This window comes from Chrysemys picta, chromosome 17, assembly GCF_011386835.1.
Source record: "Chrysemys picta bellii isolate R12L10 chromosome 17, ASM1138683v2, whole genome shotgun sequence".
Lineage (NCBI taxonomy): Eukaryota > Metazoa > Chordata > Testudines > Emydidae > Chrysemys > Chrysemys picta.
Genome location: NC_088807.1, coordinates 22,010,185 through 22,027,739, shown reverse-complemented (window position 1 = coordinate 22,027,739; position 17,555 = coordinate 22,010,185). Strand labels below are relative to the sequence as shown.

Here is a 17,555-nt window from a genome sequence, read left to right as displayed (position 1 = left end):
TGACTCCAAGGGGGGCCCAGGTCGACCCAACGGACGCTGCTAGGGGGAAAATCTACCGAGACTTACCACAAAATCACGAGAGTCGGCAACGCTGCAAATCACTTCAGTACTGAGAGCCGGGGCAGTGAAATGTCGTTCCCCTTATTGCAGGAGGGAGGGGCAGGTGGGCTGTGCTTAGCCTGTCCTGACTGAGGGGGGCCCCTCATCTGAACTGGGCTCGCTAAGCAGGGGGCTGAGATGCCGGATCCCGGGGGTGAGTGACAGAGGGTGGGGGCAGGTGTCCCCGCCGGGTGGTGTGGGCTCTGCCTAAGAGCTACAGGCACCATCTGACCTGCCCCCTCCCCTGTTTGCAGACAGAGCTGATCCGGCTCCATTGAGCGACCTGCGTTTTGTTCAGTGACCACTAGAGCAGGAATGGGTGAGAATCAGGTGTAAGCGCTCGGACCTGCAGCAGGACAGCGGCTCCTGGGGACGAGACGGCCCAGCCGGCCCCAGCAGTGAGGTGCCCCTCCCCCCACCGGGAGCTGAAATCACTGGGAGCTGGGGGGGGCATCAGGAAAGCGACTAGCAGAGGTCCCAGTGGAGAGGCGGATGGCAGCAGATGGTGACAGCGCAGGGCCAGCGGCGACGACACGGTGCAGCGAGCGGTCTCAGGATGAACAAGGTGAACTCTCGCGAATGCACCTCCGAACTCGGGGTCTCCGCTGACCAGGGACAGCAGCTGTGACTGGGGTGCAGGGAAGGGGCAGGGGAGCGGTGTGCTAAAGGGACATTTGGTTGTTGGACCTTCGCCCCGCAGGGGGAGACACGGAGGCAAAGGACGCTGCCCAGCGCACTCTGGGGCGGGAGTTTTGCTCATGGTCGGATGTAGCGAATCATGGTTGGGTTGTTTCCCCAAATCAATGCTGGGTTCCTTTCCCCTTTTTATTCCCAGTTCTCTCTGCTCTGGACAGACACAGGGCTTGCGCGTGGGGCAGGGTCCTCTCTTACAGACACGCGGGGGGGCTCTTTCATTTTCCCAGATGACTGGATGGAGGCTCGAGCCGGGTCTGTGTTGTATTGTTAGGAGGAACCCCTGGATATTAAACCTGGCCCTGGTTGCTGCCGACTCCCAGAGCAGGTTACACATGATCACGTATTAATTTTACCTACATGGGTCGTTAGCAGGTTTTGAAACCAGAATGTACCACGGGGGAGGATCTGCATGGAAATATTCGCAATGGTCAGTTGAAGATTGAAGATCAGACCCTGTGGTCTCCTGGCTCCCAGCCCGGTGCACCTTCCCCAAGGCTGCAGGGTACATTGACGGTGACCTTTCCCCACCCCACACACAGAGACACGGACAAGCTGCGAACTACATGACACTTGGCCAGGCTGAGGGCCCTTTTGTTTCCTAGCTGTTGCAGGGACCTCTGCTTATTTTGACCACCCTAGATCTGGTCGGCAGATTAGAGACAAGGTGTGAGGTACTCAGGAAGACATGAGACATCACTGGCTTCCTGCGTTTGCAGCCCCTGGCTCAGTCCCTCATCTGGGGCTCGGTGGAGCTGGGCACTGGGGCGTTGGTGGCAACACTGAGGGGCCCCCCCACTGCCTCGTCATGGCACTGCTCTCACTATCAGAGACAGCCAGGGCGTGTGCTCATGGGGTGCCGGCCCCTAGGGGGTGATAGACTCACCCCCCTGCAGCACCAGCTCCGAGAACTCTGCTTCCAGGGAAGATTTAGGAGGGACGCTGTCCTCCCCACACTGCAGCCCCAATCCATCGAGCTGCTGTCCTCCTGCCCCACCCAGACCCACGTGTGTGGGGGTTGGGAGTGCTCAGCACCGGGAGGGGGAGGGGACACATAGAGGCAGCTTTTATGTTATTTTGCATCCTGTTCACCTCCAGATTTGTAATAAACCCAGAACCACAAACCAGCACCCCAGGCACCCCACAGCCCCTCTGTCCCTGCACCAGAAGTGTGTGTCACACCTGGGGGAGATGGGATTGCTCTGGGGAGGGGCGGGGGGGGCCCTCCAGTTCTAACCACTAGACCCCACACCTGTCCCAAAGCCGGATTATATTATTGGGTCCCTGCTGGGGAATCAGATTTACGCTGAGTTTCACTGGCAGTAGCAGAATCAGCAAGCGAGCGTCGGCTCTGGACACACTTCCCCTTTTCACGCATTTTTTGGCTGTTGCTTTAGCAACTTAGGATCTAAATTTATCTCTCCCCTGTCCTTTTACAGGGGCCGGAAACCACAACCCTCCCCACCCGTCTGTCCCGTCTCTGTCTCACACCACTGTGCTAAGAATAGCATCTGCAGCAATGCTACCTGGGAAGGAGGTTGGCCAGCTCCTTCCACCCTCATGCTCCAGGACAGGCGCTGGGCCCAGCTGGGTCAGGAAGGAACCGCTGCCTTGCTCCATGGGAGAGGGTCACTCCATGGGGGGCACTGTGTGTGTGTGCGGGGGGGAGCCCTCCTCTGCTCTGAGCTGCTGCTCCAAGGAGGCTAGATGGGCCCGTTGGAAAAGGTCAGGTCAGCCTGGGCACCTCTTGATGCCTCCTGAGATTCACCTGTTCCCATCTGGTCCACAGACTGGGCAGCTCCCATGTGGTGCTGGGAGGTGATGCGGGGGGAGGTGGGGGGACCAGGAAGCTCTGTGAGGGGATGTGGTTTGCTGGGCGTTGCAGGGAGCTGGCTTTGCTCTGACCACAGTAGATTTGGCCTGGAGATTTCAGAGAAACCATCTGATGGGGGAGAAAGGGGCCGAGCACATCACGGGCTTCCTGGGGCTGCAGCCCCCGGCGCAGTTCATCTTTCCGCTCTCACTTGGGCCTCAGGTTGGGTGAAGTGCAGCACTGGGGTGTTGGTGACCCTGCTGAGGGGCCCCCACTGCCCCGTCATGACATCTGCTCTCACCGTCCTCCTCCTCGGTGAGTATCAACGACTTAGAATTGGCATAGAAAGTACGCTTATTAAGTTTGCAGATGATACCAAATTGGGAGGGATTGCAACTGCTTTGGAGGACAGGGTCATAATTCAAAACGATCTGGACAAATTGGAGAAATGGTCTGAGTTAAACAGGATGAAGTTTAACAAAGACAAATGCAAAGTGCTCCACTTAGGAAGGAACAATCAGTTTCACACATACAGAATGGGAAGAGACTGTCTAGGAAGGAGTACGGCAGAAAGGGATCTAGGGGTTATAGTGGACCACAAGCTAAATGTAAGTCAACAGTGTGATGCTGTTGCAAAAAAAGCAAACATGATTCTGGGATGCATTAACAGGTGTGTTGTGAGCAAGAAACGAGAAGTCATTCTTCCGCTCTACTCTGCGCTGGTTAGGCCTCAACTGGAGTATTGTGTCCAGTTCTGGGCACCGCATTTCAAGAAAGATGTGGAGAAATTGGAGAGGGTCCAGAGAAGAGTAATAAGAATGATTAAAGGTCTTGAGAACATGACCTATGAACGAAGGCTAAAGGAATTGGGTTTGTTTAGTTTGGAAAAGAGAAGACTGAGAGGGGACATGATAGCAGTTTTCAGGTATCTAAAAGGGTGTCATAAGGAGAAGGGAGAAAACTTGTTCACTTTAGCCTCTAAGGATAGAACAAGAAGCAATGGGCTTAAACTGCAGCAAGGGAGGTCTAGGTTGGACATTAGGAAAAAGTTCCTAACTGTCAGGGTGGTTAAACACTGGAATAAATTGCCTAGGGAGGTTGTGGAATCTCCATCTCTGGAGATATTTAAGAGTAGGTTAGATAAATGTCTATCAGGGATGGTCTAGACAGTATTTGGTCCTGCCATGAGGGCAGGGGACTGGACTCGATGACCTCTCGAGGTCCCTTCCAGTCCTATAATCTATGAATCTATGAATTGGAGACAGCCAGGGCATGAGCCCATGGGGTGCGGGGGCTGAGATTAGGGCGTATGTCCATGTGGGATCTCTGAGCCCAGGGTGTAGGATCAGTGGCGGATTTAGAGTTAGTGGGGTCTTGTGTTCAGCTTCATTTTTTGGGGCCCCCCCCGGGACCAGCCAAGAAAAAGAACATTCTCTCTTATGTGCCCCATCCCTGTTTTTCATTCCTTTTTTCTTCATCCTCCTCCTATATTGTAAGTAATAGGAAGTAAATGAAAATAAAATGAAGTACCTTGATTGCTTTTGTAGTCTAACTGTTTTTTCACAGACCACTTGAAAATCGCTGGGGGTCTCGGCGGATCACTCAATGTTCTTTCCAAATATTGTTTGTACCATTGGCTAACTATTGTAAAGCACTTTGGATAAGAGCGCTTTATTTAAAAAATGTAAAAAAAAACATTGGGGTGCAGGGTCTGGCCAGGACTTAGGGTGCAGAAGGAGGCTCAGGGCTGGGGGTGCAGGGTCTGTGAGGGAGTTATGGTGAGGGAGGTGGCTCAGAGCTGGGGCAGAGGGTTGGGGTGCAGAGCGCTTACCTGGGGCTGCTTCTGTTTGTTGCAAGGGGTGCAGGTGGGGATGGGGGTGCAGGAGCTCCCATTTGGTGCTCAGGGCGGGTGTGGGGATGGGGGGTGCAGGAGTCAGGGCAGGGTGTGTAGGGGTGCAGGGGTCATGGGGTGCACAAGGGGAGTGCAGGAGTCAGGACAGGGGACTGGGTGTGTTTGTGTGTGTGTAGGGGGCAGTGCGTGGGGGGGGGGAGGGGGGTGTTGGCTGCTGGGTTACCTTACCTGGCTGGCTGGTGGATGTGTCCCTGCCCTGCCGCTGCTCCTTTTTGCTACCCCGTGGAGGCCTGGGGCCTGCTCCTCGCCCCCCCTGCGGAGGCCTGCCCCCCCCCCCTGCAGGCGGGCTGCGTAGGGCCCCAGAATATCTAGAGATGGCCCTGCCTGTGGTGGCAGCAGAAAGTGAGAGCTGAGACCCGCCCTAACCTGCCACTCCCTTCCCCTGGCCTTTTTTTCAGGGGCCGCCAGCAGCAGTGCATGCCAGGGACTGCACCAGCGCTGCCTGGCGTCCAGAGGAGAGGGCAGCAGGACAGGTGTGGGTGGATGCCCCGCCAGGGGAACGCGCCCACCTCCCCTCCAGCGCGCCCCCAGCCACCCCCTCCCCTGCCTGCCTCCTGTGGCGCACGGGGCCGCCAGCGCCAGCCTGCAGCAGGAGCCCGGATCACTGGCTGGGAGAGCGCCCCGCACGCCGCGCCTCCAGCACGACTCTTAAATGGCTCCCTCCCTGCTCTCCCCCGCAGGGGGTGCTGGGCTGCCCGGCCCTGTCAGTGGTGTAGCCAGGTTCTAACATCAGGGGGAGTGAACACGTTAAAAAAAGGTGCCACCCGACACATCAAATTACTACTTACATACCTTTCCTTGCTCATCCCTCCCATCTTCCATTCCTTGCAGGCGTTCTCCAATCACCTGTTTGAGATGCTTGTTCATCCAGCTTGGTCCGCAACCCTTCCCCACGAATATTTCCCCCTAGTTGGGACGTAGGCTTCAAAGAGCTTCTGCAGCTTTGATTTAAAGTAATTCCGAGCCACCTCCACCTTCAGATCCTTGAGTTCTTCAGTCCAGTCCGCTTGGCGCATCCCTAACTAATTCCCTTCATGTTTTAAAGTTTGCCCCTTTGAAATCAAGGCCCCTAGTTGCAGAGGTCTTTTTGTTTATCCTTCCATTTAATTTAAACAGAATTAGCTCATGATCACTCGAGCCAAGGTTGTCCCCTACAGCCAGCTCTTCTCTGAGGTCCTCACTGCTCACCAAAGCCAATTCTAAATGGCTCCACCTCTTGTTGGTTCAGTGGTAAACAAAGCTGATGCATCCAGGAAAATCTGGGACCTTCTATTATTAGTAGCACTTGTCCTCCACTCTGCATCTGGGAAGTTAAAGTCTCACACAATTCCGAGCAGTATTTTATTTAATTAAAAGCATTGCAAAGGTTTCTCTCCCTCTCCAGATCCAGACTCTTTCTTATCCATTCCATTACTTCTCATTTCTGTACAGTCTTCCTCCTCATCAATACACATTGCTACTCCGATGCATCATTCTCATCTTCGCCCCTTTCTTTCACAAACAGCCCCTCAGCCTCGGCGCTGCCTCCCTCATTTGCAGCTCCCCCATCTTCCACTCCTCCCTGCCCAGGCTGTTTCTGGGAAGCCTTCCAGCAATGACCTTGGTTCTGTTCCACCTCAGGCTTGGATCAGCCTCTCTGGCTGAACTCTAAGGGTATGTCTACACTGCATGACTCCCAGGCCGAGCAGACAGACTCACGCTCGCTTAGCTTGAGCTAACGGGTGCAGACGTTTGGCGTGGGCAGCAGTTCGGGCTAGCGCCCCTGGTTGCCCACTGGGATCCAAGCTCAGGTGGCTAGGCAGAGCTATACCATCCACAGAACTGTTCTTAACACTAGATCAGCTTAAGCTAATACGAGTCTCCCCGCTGCAGGGCTAGATGGGCCCTACACTTCTTGGGGCAGAGACCTGCCTCTAGCCCTCCAACTCTGCTGGTTACAAAGAGGTTGGGGGGTCAGTATGTGTGTCCCCCACCTAAGTATTTAGCTCAAGGCTGAATGCTGCAAACTGGCAAACTCACAAGGCAAGTGGTACAACTCAATTTGTATTTTTTTATTATTTCAACAGATAAATTGATTTTAAAAAAGCGTAAAAATAAGTTTTCATGGTTGTGCAAAATGACAGGGGAAAAATGCTTAAAACCATTTTTATCTTCACAGTTGCAGGAAATTGGGGCGGGGGGGGGGTCAGGCAATATCTATTTAACAGTCGGTGCTGACATTCAACAAGTGAAAGCTTCATAAACCATTAAAACACCCATTGGCAACATCACCTGTCAAACTATACAAAATGTCAGGAGCCTTAACTCAAACCCTGAGAAGTGATCAAGCTACCTTGCCTGTCAGTTTCAGTTATCAGCCGTGGGGGGGTTGGGTCAGTTTGTGCATGTGTGATGAAATCTACGATTGCTGACATTTACCGATTTGAGAAAAAAAAATCTAATTTTTCCAAACCTCCTCATGAGCGAGAGCCTAGAAGCATCATGGACAAATATCTCTAGGAAGTTGGTTTTCCTACTGGCCAGAAAGCCAGAGTCCAGCCCAGCCCAAAGACCAGGTTGAAATTACTGCTGGGAGAAAACGGGTCTGCAACATTTTTAAACAGTAGAGCGCCACCCCTCCCTCCCTGGGCTGTGGCTGCTGCAAACTCTCATACGTCCTCCCTAGGAAGACTGAAGGAAGTAGGGTGACCAGATGTCCCGATTTTATAAGGACAGTCCCGATATTTGGGGATTTTTCTTATATAGGCTCCTATTACCCCCCACCCTCTGTCCTGATTTTTCACACTTGCTGTCTGGTCACCCTAGTAGGAAGGTTTGTTTAACGCCAAGGGTTAAGGGGATCTCCTCCTCCTCCCCGGGGAACCAGGCAACCTGCAGCCCCGGAGTGAGCGAGCAGGGCTGGGGATGCGGGAGGAGGGCGGTGCGGAGCTGAGAACAAGCCGGCGGCCGCACGCAAAACCCGGCTTCGGACTCCGAGTCCGGAGCCCAGTGCTGGCTGAGCAGAAAGGCACAACTTTTGGAAAACGTCCTCAGGGGAAGCGGCTGCTTCCCCTGCACCCCCCCTTAGCTACACCCTGGGGCCCCTGGTAGTTGGGGGCCCTGTGCCACGGCACTGTGAGTTTCATTGCAAATCCACCTCTGTGTAGGATCCAGCTGCTCTGGGATCTGGTCCCTAATGACCCGTCTCCTTTCCAGGCTGCTGGCTGGCCGGGCGGAGCGGGGTGTCCGGACGTGAGTATCTGTGGGCAATGGGGCAGCTGGGGGAATTTCCACATCAGGGACGAGGGATGTAGGTGGAGGCTGAGTGGCGCAGATCCCCCAAAGGGATGATCCTGTCAGATCTCTGCTCCCTCCCACACCCAGAGGTGGGGACTGAGACCTCCCCCCACTCATTACAGGGATGGGCACCACACAGGGTGAATTCACCGGCACTCAAAGCTCTGCCCCCAGGAAATACAGAGTGAAGGCACCAGCCACCCCGCAGCGCCCCCGAACTGTGCCCGGGGAGCTGGCAGGAGCCCAGGGAACGGGTCAGGCAGAGCAGGGCTGTAAGACGTAAGACGCAGGGGGACTGGAGCGAGGCACCGTTGTGTCTCACCCTCGGCTTGCTGCACACGCGCGTGTCACTGCTTTGCTCGTGGGTCCGGCTCAGCCCGGCCCGGCGTTCGGAACGTCCCCTGAACAGCTTTGGGAATATCCCGTCCCCAGAGGGGCCCCCGGCACCGTGCACAGCAGAGCTAAATCCCCAGCGGCTGGGAGCGGTTTGGGGCGGAGCAGAGCCAGAGATTGAGCCCCAGGGGTGGGCAGGAAAACGTTTGAACAACCGGGGGATTTTGCAAACGTGGTTTTCGGAGCCTTGCTTAAAGATTTCTCCCACGAACCCAACCCCACACTCCTGTGCATACAGCACATTGCCGGACAATTGGAGTAAACATGGATTTTGGAAGATTTTAAAGAATAATCTGTGTTCAGCACAACTCCAGCAGAGCTGCAGCTCGGCTACAGTGTTAGTGTTAGAAACATAGAAGGAGAGTGATTCTGATCTCAGCCCCTGGGGTCAATCTGGAGTCACCCCTGACTGCAGCGGGGGCTGGGCTGAATTCACCCTGGAGAACTGAAAGAATCAGAGACTGGAAATCTCCTTTCCCCCTCCTGTGTCTCTCCCCGGCTGTGAGCTGAGGGCCGGGCCTGCACCCCAGGGACAGGTGTGGGGTAAAACCCTGGAGCGACAGATGGGCAGAGGATTGAGTCAGACGGACGCGGTTTGTGTCACCCCCACTTACTGCCTGTTTGTTTGTGAATCCAGAGGGGTCCTACCCCAAACCCTCCATCTCCGTCAGCCCCGGTGGGGTGATCCCCATGGGGGGAAACGTCACCATCCGGTGTCAGAATCAGCACCTGGGCATGAGGTTCCTCCTCTACAAGGCTGGAGATGGGAACTATCTGACTTACACAGACCCTGCTGGCTCTGAGGCTGAATTTCCCATCACCAGCGCCAGACGGGAACAGAGCGGAAACTACACCTGTCGTTATAGCCACAGAACAGACCCACCTAACTACTCAGAGCCCAGCGACCCTGTGCAGATCATTGTAGCAGGTGAGGGGCCCAGCCCAGCATCTCCTGCCCCACACCCAGCTAGATCCCCGGGGGGCTCGCACCAATGGGCCACTCAGAGCCAGGCTCTGCCCTGAGCCCAGCAGCGGGGACGCCCGGCCGGGGAGCGGGGATGGAGTCACTGGGGGGGTCTCAGCTGGGAGGGGATGGGACACCAGCCTTCTACCCTGCACATGGTCTGACGCTGCCCTGGTCACAGCGGTGTTGGGGCGCCTGCCAGTCAAGCATTAAGCGACGGGGCCCCATCTGTCATGGATGGGTCGTTCTCCCTCGTCCTCTCCCCAGGGAAGGTCTGTGCCCACCGCAGAGGGTCTGGGCGCTGGAGGTGGGGAGGTTTGGGGGGCTCTTGGCTGTTGGGGGAGCTCGTTCTGCAGCCTGGGCCCGGCCCCGGAGAAAGTTCTGTCCCCTGCCCAGACGAGCCTGACCCTGATTGTGGCCGGGCCAGAGGCAGGGAGCCGTCACCCCGGGGTCCCCCCAGAGCTGTGGGCTGTTGTCGGGTGTCTGCCCTGCAGCTGGGGGCTGGCGTGCGGCACCTGGGCTAGCTCTGATGGAGCTGAAAATAGCAATGGAGCTGTGGCCGGGCAGGACTAGCCGCTCGCGTGTGCACCAGGCACCCTGAGCGGCTTGTCCTTGAGCGGCCGGCCCGGCCCCACGCACCCGGCACTCGCAGCACCCTGCAGCCGGAGCCGGGAATACGCTGGGCTCAGCCCTTGGGCACCTTGGAGATCAGGACAGAGACCTCGCACTTGACTCCGTCTGCGGGAAGCCGATGCAGGGGTCAGCTCAGCTGCTGCTCTCCGGCCGTGCGCTGCCCCAGAGAACAGCTCAGTCACTCTGTGTCCAGGGCAGGCCGGACGCAGGGAATGAGGCAGGGGCCACACACGGGCATGTGAGGATCCCAAGAACTAGGGAGCTGCGGCTCCTTGTCTGTGGGACTGGGAGCCCAGCTGGCAGAGCCGGCAGCACGGAGGGAATTACAGCTGCAGCTACCGGCCCCGATCAGAGCCCTTCGTCTCCTCTGAGCCCAGCGACCCCCTGCAGCTGGTGGTAGCAGGTGAGGGGCCTGGCTCAGCATCCCCGCTCCCAGCCCCACACCCAGCTCTGCACCAATGGGATGCTTGGAGCCAGGCTCTGCCCTGAGCCCTGGGCCCAGCAGAGGGGATGCCCGGTCGGAGTCACTGGGGGGTCCCCATCCAGGAGGGAGCAACAGCCAGCCATTGGAGGTTTGGGGTGGAGGGAGGGGGGATCCCTGCCCCTAAGTTCCCTCTAAACTGCTGTAGCCAGGGAGAGGCACCTCATCCCCGGCCCCGGGCTGCTGCAGCAAGAGAGGGCTGGGGGGAGTCCTCTCTCCCTGCCACAGCCCTGGGGCATCCTGCACCCCAAACCCCTCATCCCCAGCCAGAGCCCTCACATCCCCTGCACCCCAACCACCTGCCCCAGCCCTGAGCCCCTCACACACTCTGAACCCCTCGGCCCCACTCCTGCACATCACCTTGCTATGCATATAACAAAATATATATATATAAACATATTCATTCTGAGGGGGAGCTGCAGAGCAGGGGCCTTTCCCAGGGGGATGCTCCCCCGGCCTTTTCCACTCTGGGGACGCACAGAGGAGTCGGGGTCCAGGGGCTGCCCAGCTGGCCCCGCCCCCAGCCTGTGACTGCATTCCATGGCTGGCTGTCACGGTCGGGTCGTTCTCTCACATCCTCTCCCCGGGGGAGGTTGTGCCCACCGCGGAGGGTCTGGTCTGGGGCAGTTTGGGAGGGTCAATGGCCGCGCTGCCCCGGGTCGATAACGGAGCAGGCCAGCTGGAGGAGGGCACCTGGCCTTGGAGCCGGAGGCGGGGAGGTTTGGGGGGCCCTTGGCTGCAATTCAGGCAAGGTCAGCAATAGTTCCCAGTGTGACCCTATGCAGCAGTTCCTGCTAAACCAGCAAACTCTGATTCTCCTTCCCCAGCTGACGGAGATAAAATGCAATTGGCCTCAGCCTCTCCTTGCCTTTCCCCAGCCACCCCTCCATGGGCTCCTTGCAGATGGATCTGCGCCGTTGCCCTGCTGAGGGGTGGGGGACCCCGTGTCTCTTGTGTCACTAGCCCAGCTCTCTTGATCTTGGATTCGGGGGAAAAACATCCAGGAGACTCTCCCTGCAGGCCCCTGTATCGGCCTCCTCACTGGGGCTGGGCTGTGCGGACGGGGCGCAGTGACTGTGCCGGGGTCTGTGCCTCACAGCCTGTCTCCTCCTGCCTGCAGAGCCCAGCTACCCCAAACCCAACATCTCCCTGCACCCCAGCTGTTGCAATGACAGCACCATTACGTCTTCCACTGCTGATCACTTCAGCGGGAGATGGTTTTCCCAATGATCTGAAAGCACCTCCCTGGCCAGGAGCCCCTTCCCACTGCCATTCACCCACCCATATGATTCCTACGCAGAAGTGAGCTGAAGCTGCTGAGAAATTCCCAGGACAGGAGCAGGACCCAAGTGGGCGCGGGGGGCGTGTTGCAGGATCCAGGCCCAGCTTGTTTCATAGGGGTCTGTGGTACACCCCCCCACACACCCTGCCCCCACCCCAGTACAGCCCTCTGCCATTGGGAGTCAACCCCCTGACCACTATTCCCAGAATCCCCTCTGCTCCTGCCACCCCACTAGCCCCATGGAATGTTCTGCTGTGGGTCCCTGGGGGGGGAGGGGCTGGGGCAGCAGGTAACGAACCAGCCGCTCACGGCGCTCATGGCCTGGTGCTGCTTCCCAGGGGGATCGGACTCAAGCACAGCACCGGGTCTGACCCGCACCATCATCGCCGGGGTGAGCGCGGCGACCACCAGTCTCCTGCTCCTCCTCCTGCTCTTCCTCTGCTACAGAAGAACCCGAGGAAGTGAGTGCCCCGCCCAGTGAGGGAAGGGTTAAACCCGCTGCTAAGCCGGGCTGGCAAGGGGTCATGGCTTGGATGGGAGCTGGGGAAGGAAACCCAGGAGCAGGGGCAGGGGCCCAGCAGGGGGCGCTCTCCCCTGGCAGTGAGAGCTGGCCCCAAAGCCCCTGGGCAGCACTAGGGGGCGCTGGGCTGCAGGGGGTGGGGGCTCAGCAGGGGGCGCTGTGCTGCAGGGGGCAGGGACTTGTCTCTAGGGTATCCAGGCTCAGCAGCTGGAGGGGGAGGGGCTCCCCAGGCAGAGCGGCGGGGGGGGGGAACTCCCTCCTGAGCCCCCCATCCCAGCTGCCCTGTAGGGCTGAGGGGCAGGGCTGGTACACGGGGGTCCTAGTCGACTCATGGACGATTCTACTTTGTGTCTCTGCAGGGGAAGGACCAGCCCCAAGACAGAGCAGGTGAGACCCCAGCTCCGCTCCCCACCCCCGATCTACCTGCCCCAGGACACAGGACTCCTGGGTTCTCTCCCTGGCTCGGGATGGGGAGTGGCGTCTACTGCTTACAACAGGGGGTGCTGGGAGCCAGGACTCCTGGGTTCTGTTACTATCTCTCTCCCTTTCTCCCCGTAGGGAGTCCGAGGCTGCAGCCACAGTCTGTAAGTCACACTTGAGGGGGCAGCCATGGAGCAGGGGGGAGGGGTGGGTGTCCCCTGGAAGGGGCCGTGTCCTGTGGGGGGGGCATGCTGATGTGGGGTGCAGCCTTGATTCACTGTGTGCCTTTGGGGGCACCCCGGCCCTGCTCTGTGCCTCAGTTTCCCTCACTGCACCATGGGGCTAGTGTGCTGGGGGGCAGACGGGCCAGTCTGTGAAAGGCTCAGATGGGAGGGTGAGGGGCTGGGCGGGGGCCCTGATCTGACCCCATCCGGTCACTGGGGGGGTGTCTCTATTCCACAGACGCCCTCCTGGGTGAAGGGAAGCAGCGGGATGTCCTGGTAAGTGCCCCCCACTCCTTGATCCCCCCCAGCACCAATGCAACATCCAGCCTCCCCCCACCACCACCACCATCTGGCCCTGCACAGGTCCCACTACAGCCATGTTCTGACACTGGCCCCCCAGACTCTCCCTGCCCGCCCCCGTACTCTCAGAGCAGACACCAGAGCTTGGGATCAACAACGGGCTCCCCCTTGAGAGAGGCGGGAGACCCAGAATACAGAAAATAAGAGCCTGACCCTGCACCCCCAAACTCACCTTGACCCCTCAAACCTTCCTCCAAACGTTCGCATTTGTCTGAGATTTGCGAAGGGTCGGCGGAATTCCATGGGGGGCAGGTGCCAGTGGGGGCGGAGGGAGGATTTCCCTGATCTCTGCCCCATGGGGCTCTGTGGGCTGGAGGGGGGGGGGGTTTGCTGGATTTCCCGGGGGGAGGGGGCGGGGAGAAGCAGCTCTCGGGAGCCCCCTGCTGGAGAGGACAGAGCATGTCAGAGCAACTGTGAATGGGGGAGGGGCTTTGAGGGGACATCGCTGCCCCCTGTTGGCTGGGATCAGAACTGTCTGGTGTGTGTGTGTTGGCGCATGCGCACACACATACCCACACACTCACAGTGTCTCTCTCCCCTCCCAGCCCCAGGAGCCTGACCCCGGCGCCGAGGAACACACCTACGCCGAGCTGGACTGCACCCTGCAGGCCAAGTAGGGGAGCCGGTCCCTGACCCCGAACCTGTCCTGTACTATCTATGTGGGCCCCAGGGTGCAGGGGCTTCCCCACCTACCCCCATAGCGTGAACCCAGGGGGAGCCATCACAGCGATGCGGCAGGGATCGTCAGCCACTAGGGGGTGACAGAGTGATTCCCCCCCACAGAGAATGGGCTCGGCTTATATCCCCCTCCGTAGCCCTCCCTCCAGCTGGTGCTGACCCAGCCAGCCCCACAGGTAGGGGGCCAGGAGGGCTCAGCACCGAGAGGGGGGAGGGGATGCACCACGGCGTCTGTTTGTGTTATTTTGTATCCTGTTCATCTCCAGATTTGTAATAAACACAGAACCACAAACCAGCCTGTGACGTTCCCCTGGTGTTATCCGGCCGGTGATCTGCTCGGTCACTCCAGCCCTCGACTCTGGGAGCCAGCCTCCTCCTGCTCCCAGGGCAGCGCCTGCAGCTGATCTCCCCGTCCAAGCTGCGGATTGACTCTTCCCTTCCCCCAGCAGCACCCACCCCAGGGCACCCGGATTTCACCCACGCCAACATCGCCTGTCTGGGGCTGAGCACTGTGGTCCTGCTCGTCCTGGGGCTAAGCCTGGCTGAGGCCTATTACAGCCTCCTGAGGGAGGTGCCCTAGGTGAGGTGACCCCCCCTTCTGTGCCCCTTGCTCCCCCCAGGGGCTGGGCCCTGACAACACGGGCCCGTCTAACCCGCCGTCTCTCTGCACCCTCCAAGAGCCTGTGCAGGGAAGAGAATCTCTCAACGGACGAGCCTCACACGGTGACACAACGCGTGTCGCACGTGGGCAGTTTTGCAGACTGAGAGGGAAGGCTGCAGAGTTAAACCCTCCAGCACCAGGAAATGCCAGTTAAGGTTTCCTGAACACCCTTAATTCTGCCCCCTTGAGCACATGCATTATGACGCCATCCTTTAATTGCATGATCATGTATTACTTTTACCTACCTGGGTCCCCAGCCGCTTGAACCCAGAATGTAATAATGGGTTCCGGGAGGGATCTGCAGTGGAAGATTGAAGACCAGACCCGGTGGTCTCCTTGCTCCCAGCCCAGTGCACCTTCACCAAGGCTGCAGGGTACATTGAGTGTGACCTGTCCCCACTCCCCACAGAGACAAGGACAAGCTGTGAGCTACGTGACACTTGGCCAGGCTGATGGCCCCAGGATTTCCTGGACGTTGCAGGGACCACTGCTTATTTTGGCTCCAATAGATTTGTCTGGCAGATTAGAGACAATGTGTGAGGGATGCAGGAAGAGATGAGCCATCCCCGGCTTCCTGTATCTGGAGCCACCAGTTGAGTTCTTCATTTGGGGCTCAGCGGAGCTGGGCACTGGGGTGTTGGTGGCAGCGCTGAGGGGCCCCTGTCTGCCCCTCTCATGGCATCTGCTCTCACCGTCCTCTTCCTCGGTGAGTATCGGAGATAGCCAGGGTGTGTGTCCATGGGGGGGGATGTGAGACCAGGGCGTGTCTTCATGGGGGGGAATCTGAGACCAGGGTGTGTCGCTACCAATCAAGCCCGCACCACACACACACACCAAACTGAGCAAGACTGTCCAGGCTTCTGCACCAGTCCCAGGTAGCTCATCTCTGGGGAGACAGGTGGGGCCCCACAAGTGGTGGGAAGAGACTGCCCGGAAACGGAGGTGCACTGGGATCCAGCCAGGGGTTGGAGAGGAAGCCAGCAGGTGGGGGCAGGGGGCGGAGAGGAGCTCTCGGCCAGCCGGTGGGCAGGCTGAGAGTAGGGTGACCAGATGTTCCGATTTTATAGGGACAGTCCCGATATTTGGGGCTTTGTCTTATGTAGGCACTTATTACCCCCCACCCCCATCCCGATTTTTCACACTTCTTGTCTGCTCACCCTAGCCGAGAGGAGCAAGGTGATGGGGGAGGGGGAGCCAGCAGCTAGCGGGGTCTCAGGACAAAATGCAAGCGGAGCAGGCCAGGGCCCCTTTTGAGCATGGGCCTGGCTCCATGGCGCCACTGCAAACCCAGGACTGGGCAGTAGGATGCAGCCTCCCCTGAGGGGTCCGGCCCCGGGAAGGCCCCAGAGCTGCAGCACTTGGGAGACCCCCAGAGGGGGCTGGGCTGGACCTGCCGGACGGGGGGTTGGGGGCTCCGCTCCCGGGGCAGCGCCAGCTGCTGATTTCCCCGTCCGAGCCACTGAGTGACTCTTCCCTTCCCCCACATCAGCCCCCCCGGGGCGCCCGGCTTTCACCCACGCCAACATCGCCCGCCTGGCGCTGGGTGCCGTGGTCCTGCTCGTCCTGGGGCTGATCCTTGCTGAGGCCTGTTACAGCCGTCCGAGGGACGCACCCTAGGTGAGGTGACCCCCCTTATGCCCCTTACTCCCCCCAGGGGCTGGGCCTAGGTCGAGCCCCCAGGGATCCGGGGCCCAGCCTGGCCGGGGTTACGAGGACTCTGCCGCATGGCAGGGAGGAAGGGGAGCCCTCGAGGTCAGGCAGGCCTCTGGGTAAAGGGAGTGGGAGCGAGGACTCAGATCCTTTCACTCGCCAATCCCACCGGGGCGTGTATAACCCAGGAAAGTTCCCCACAATAGCGGGACCATTCCCCCACTTACACTAGGAGCGGGGTCAGCGGCCGCCCTGCCTGTCCGTCCGGAGAGTGAAATGAATCGGTTCCTCCCCCCAAAGCCCGGCTGGTCTGGGAACAAGCGGCTCTGCTCCGGTGACTCCCGAATGAGCGAGACTTGGAGCCGGTCTGACTTTCAAGTGAGCTCTGCAGTTGGGCTTTTCTACTTCCTGTCCTGCGCCGTGACCTCTGTGGGGCGGACACAGGATTCACTGCCTCCGCCCACGTTGGTGTTAGGGGAGGCTCGTCCTTCAGCGGGGCTGTGGGGTATCCCACCGCCTCGCTACAGGCCCACCCCATGGCCAGGCATTCCTTCTCTATGGCCACATACTGCTGCTCCCGGGGCAGGTACACAATGGGGTGTCTCTCCCCTCAGTACCGCCCCCAGCCCTGTGTCCGAGGCGTCGGTGAACACCCGGAAGGGTTTGTTAAAATCCGGGTTTCCCAACACCGGGCCCTGGATAAGTGCCCCCTTCAGCGCACAGAGAGCCCTCTGGCACTGCTCGGTCCAGACCACCTTGTCCGGCTTTCCCTTTCGACACAGCTCTGTGAGGGGAGCTGCCAGGGAGCTAAAGTGGGGCACAAACCTCCGGTAGTACCCTGCCATCCCAATGAAAGCCTGTGTTAGGATATAGATATTGAGGCCTGTTTGTAAAGGCCTATACTTTAAGAATGTAGGTGTATTTTTATTACTTAGCTAGTTATAGAGGTATAAAAGAAAGAATTAAAATTACTGTTTGTTTGCAAAAGGGCCTTCTTGTATTGTGACAGTTTGAGGCTAACAGCCTGGACCTGCTTCTTAGTCTGGGGAGCGGGCCAGTCCTTGATTGCCTCCACTTTGGCCGGCTCCGGCTTTAGGTGGCCGCCCCCCACCTTGTGGCCCCGGTATGACACCTCTGCCATCCCCACCTTGCACTTTCCAGCTTTTATGGTCAGTCCTGCATCCTGAAGGTGACCCAGCACCCTCTTCACCTGGGACACATGTTCCTCCCAGGTCTGGCTAAAGACACGGATATTGTCAATATACGCAGCGGCTAGAGAAAAGTCCTCCATCCCCCTTAGCAACTGATCCACCAGGCGCTGGAAGGTGGCAGATGCCCCCTTGAGGCCGAAAGGCAGGACCAGGAACTCGAAGAGCCCTATTGGGGTGGTGAAGGCGGACTTCGCTCTGGCCTCCGGGTCCAAAGGCACCTGCCAGTAGCCTTTGGTAAGATCCAGGGTAGTGAGGTACCGGGCACCCCCCAACTTGTCTAGGATC

The 17,555-nt window shown here is 58.7% G+C and overlaps 1 protein-coding gene across 2 annotated transcripts; it reads left to right on the top strand.

The window, feature by feature from the left end:
• Positions 1 to 7,201: 7,201 nt before the first annotated feature.
• On the top strand, positions 7,202 to 14,259 carry LOC135976383 (V-set and transmembrane domain-containing protein 1-like). Of its 2 annotated transcripts, XM_065571722.1 has the most exons (7): positions 7,204 to 7,748; positions 8,824 to 9,114; positions 11,885 to 12,007; positions 12,426 to 12,453; positions 12,625 to 12,650; positions 12,949 to 12,986; positions 13,616 to 14,252. In XM_065571722.1, exons 2-7 carry the CDS (start codon positions 8,877 to 8,879, stop codon positions 13,685 to 13,687), a joined length of 525 nt encoding a protein of 174 aa, XP_065427794.1. In that variant the 5' UTR covers positions 7,204 to 7,748; positions 8,824 to 8,876; the 3' UTR covers positions 13,688 to 14,252. The 2 variants fall into 2 exon arrangements, with proteins under 2 accessions (XP_065427795.1, XP_065427794.1); XM_065571723.1 differs by lacking the exon at positions 12,949 to 12,986 and having other exon boundaries at positions 7,202 to 7,748; positions 13,616 to 14,259.
• Positions 14,260 to 17,555: the final 3,296 nt, after the last annotated feature.

What these genes read in the sequence shown, in the direction of transcription:
- LOC135976383 (XM_065571722.1), top strand. Translation starts at nt 8,877, where the DNA reads ATGGGGGGAAACGTCACCATCCGGTGTCAGAATCAGCACCTGGGCATG. An exon ending in CTACAGAAGAACCCGAGGAA is followed by an intron (nt 12,008 to 12,425) that starts GTGAGTGCCCCG and finishes GTGTCTCTGCAG; the next exon opens with GGGAAGGACCAGCCCCAAGA. An exon ending in CCAGCCCCAAGACAGAGCAG is followed by an intron (nt 12,454 to 12,624) that starts GTGAGACCCCAG and finishes TTCTCCCCGTAG; the next exon opens with GGAGTCCGAGGCTGCAGCCA.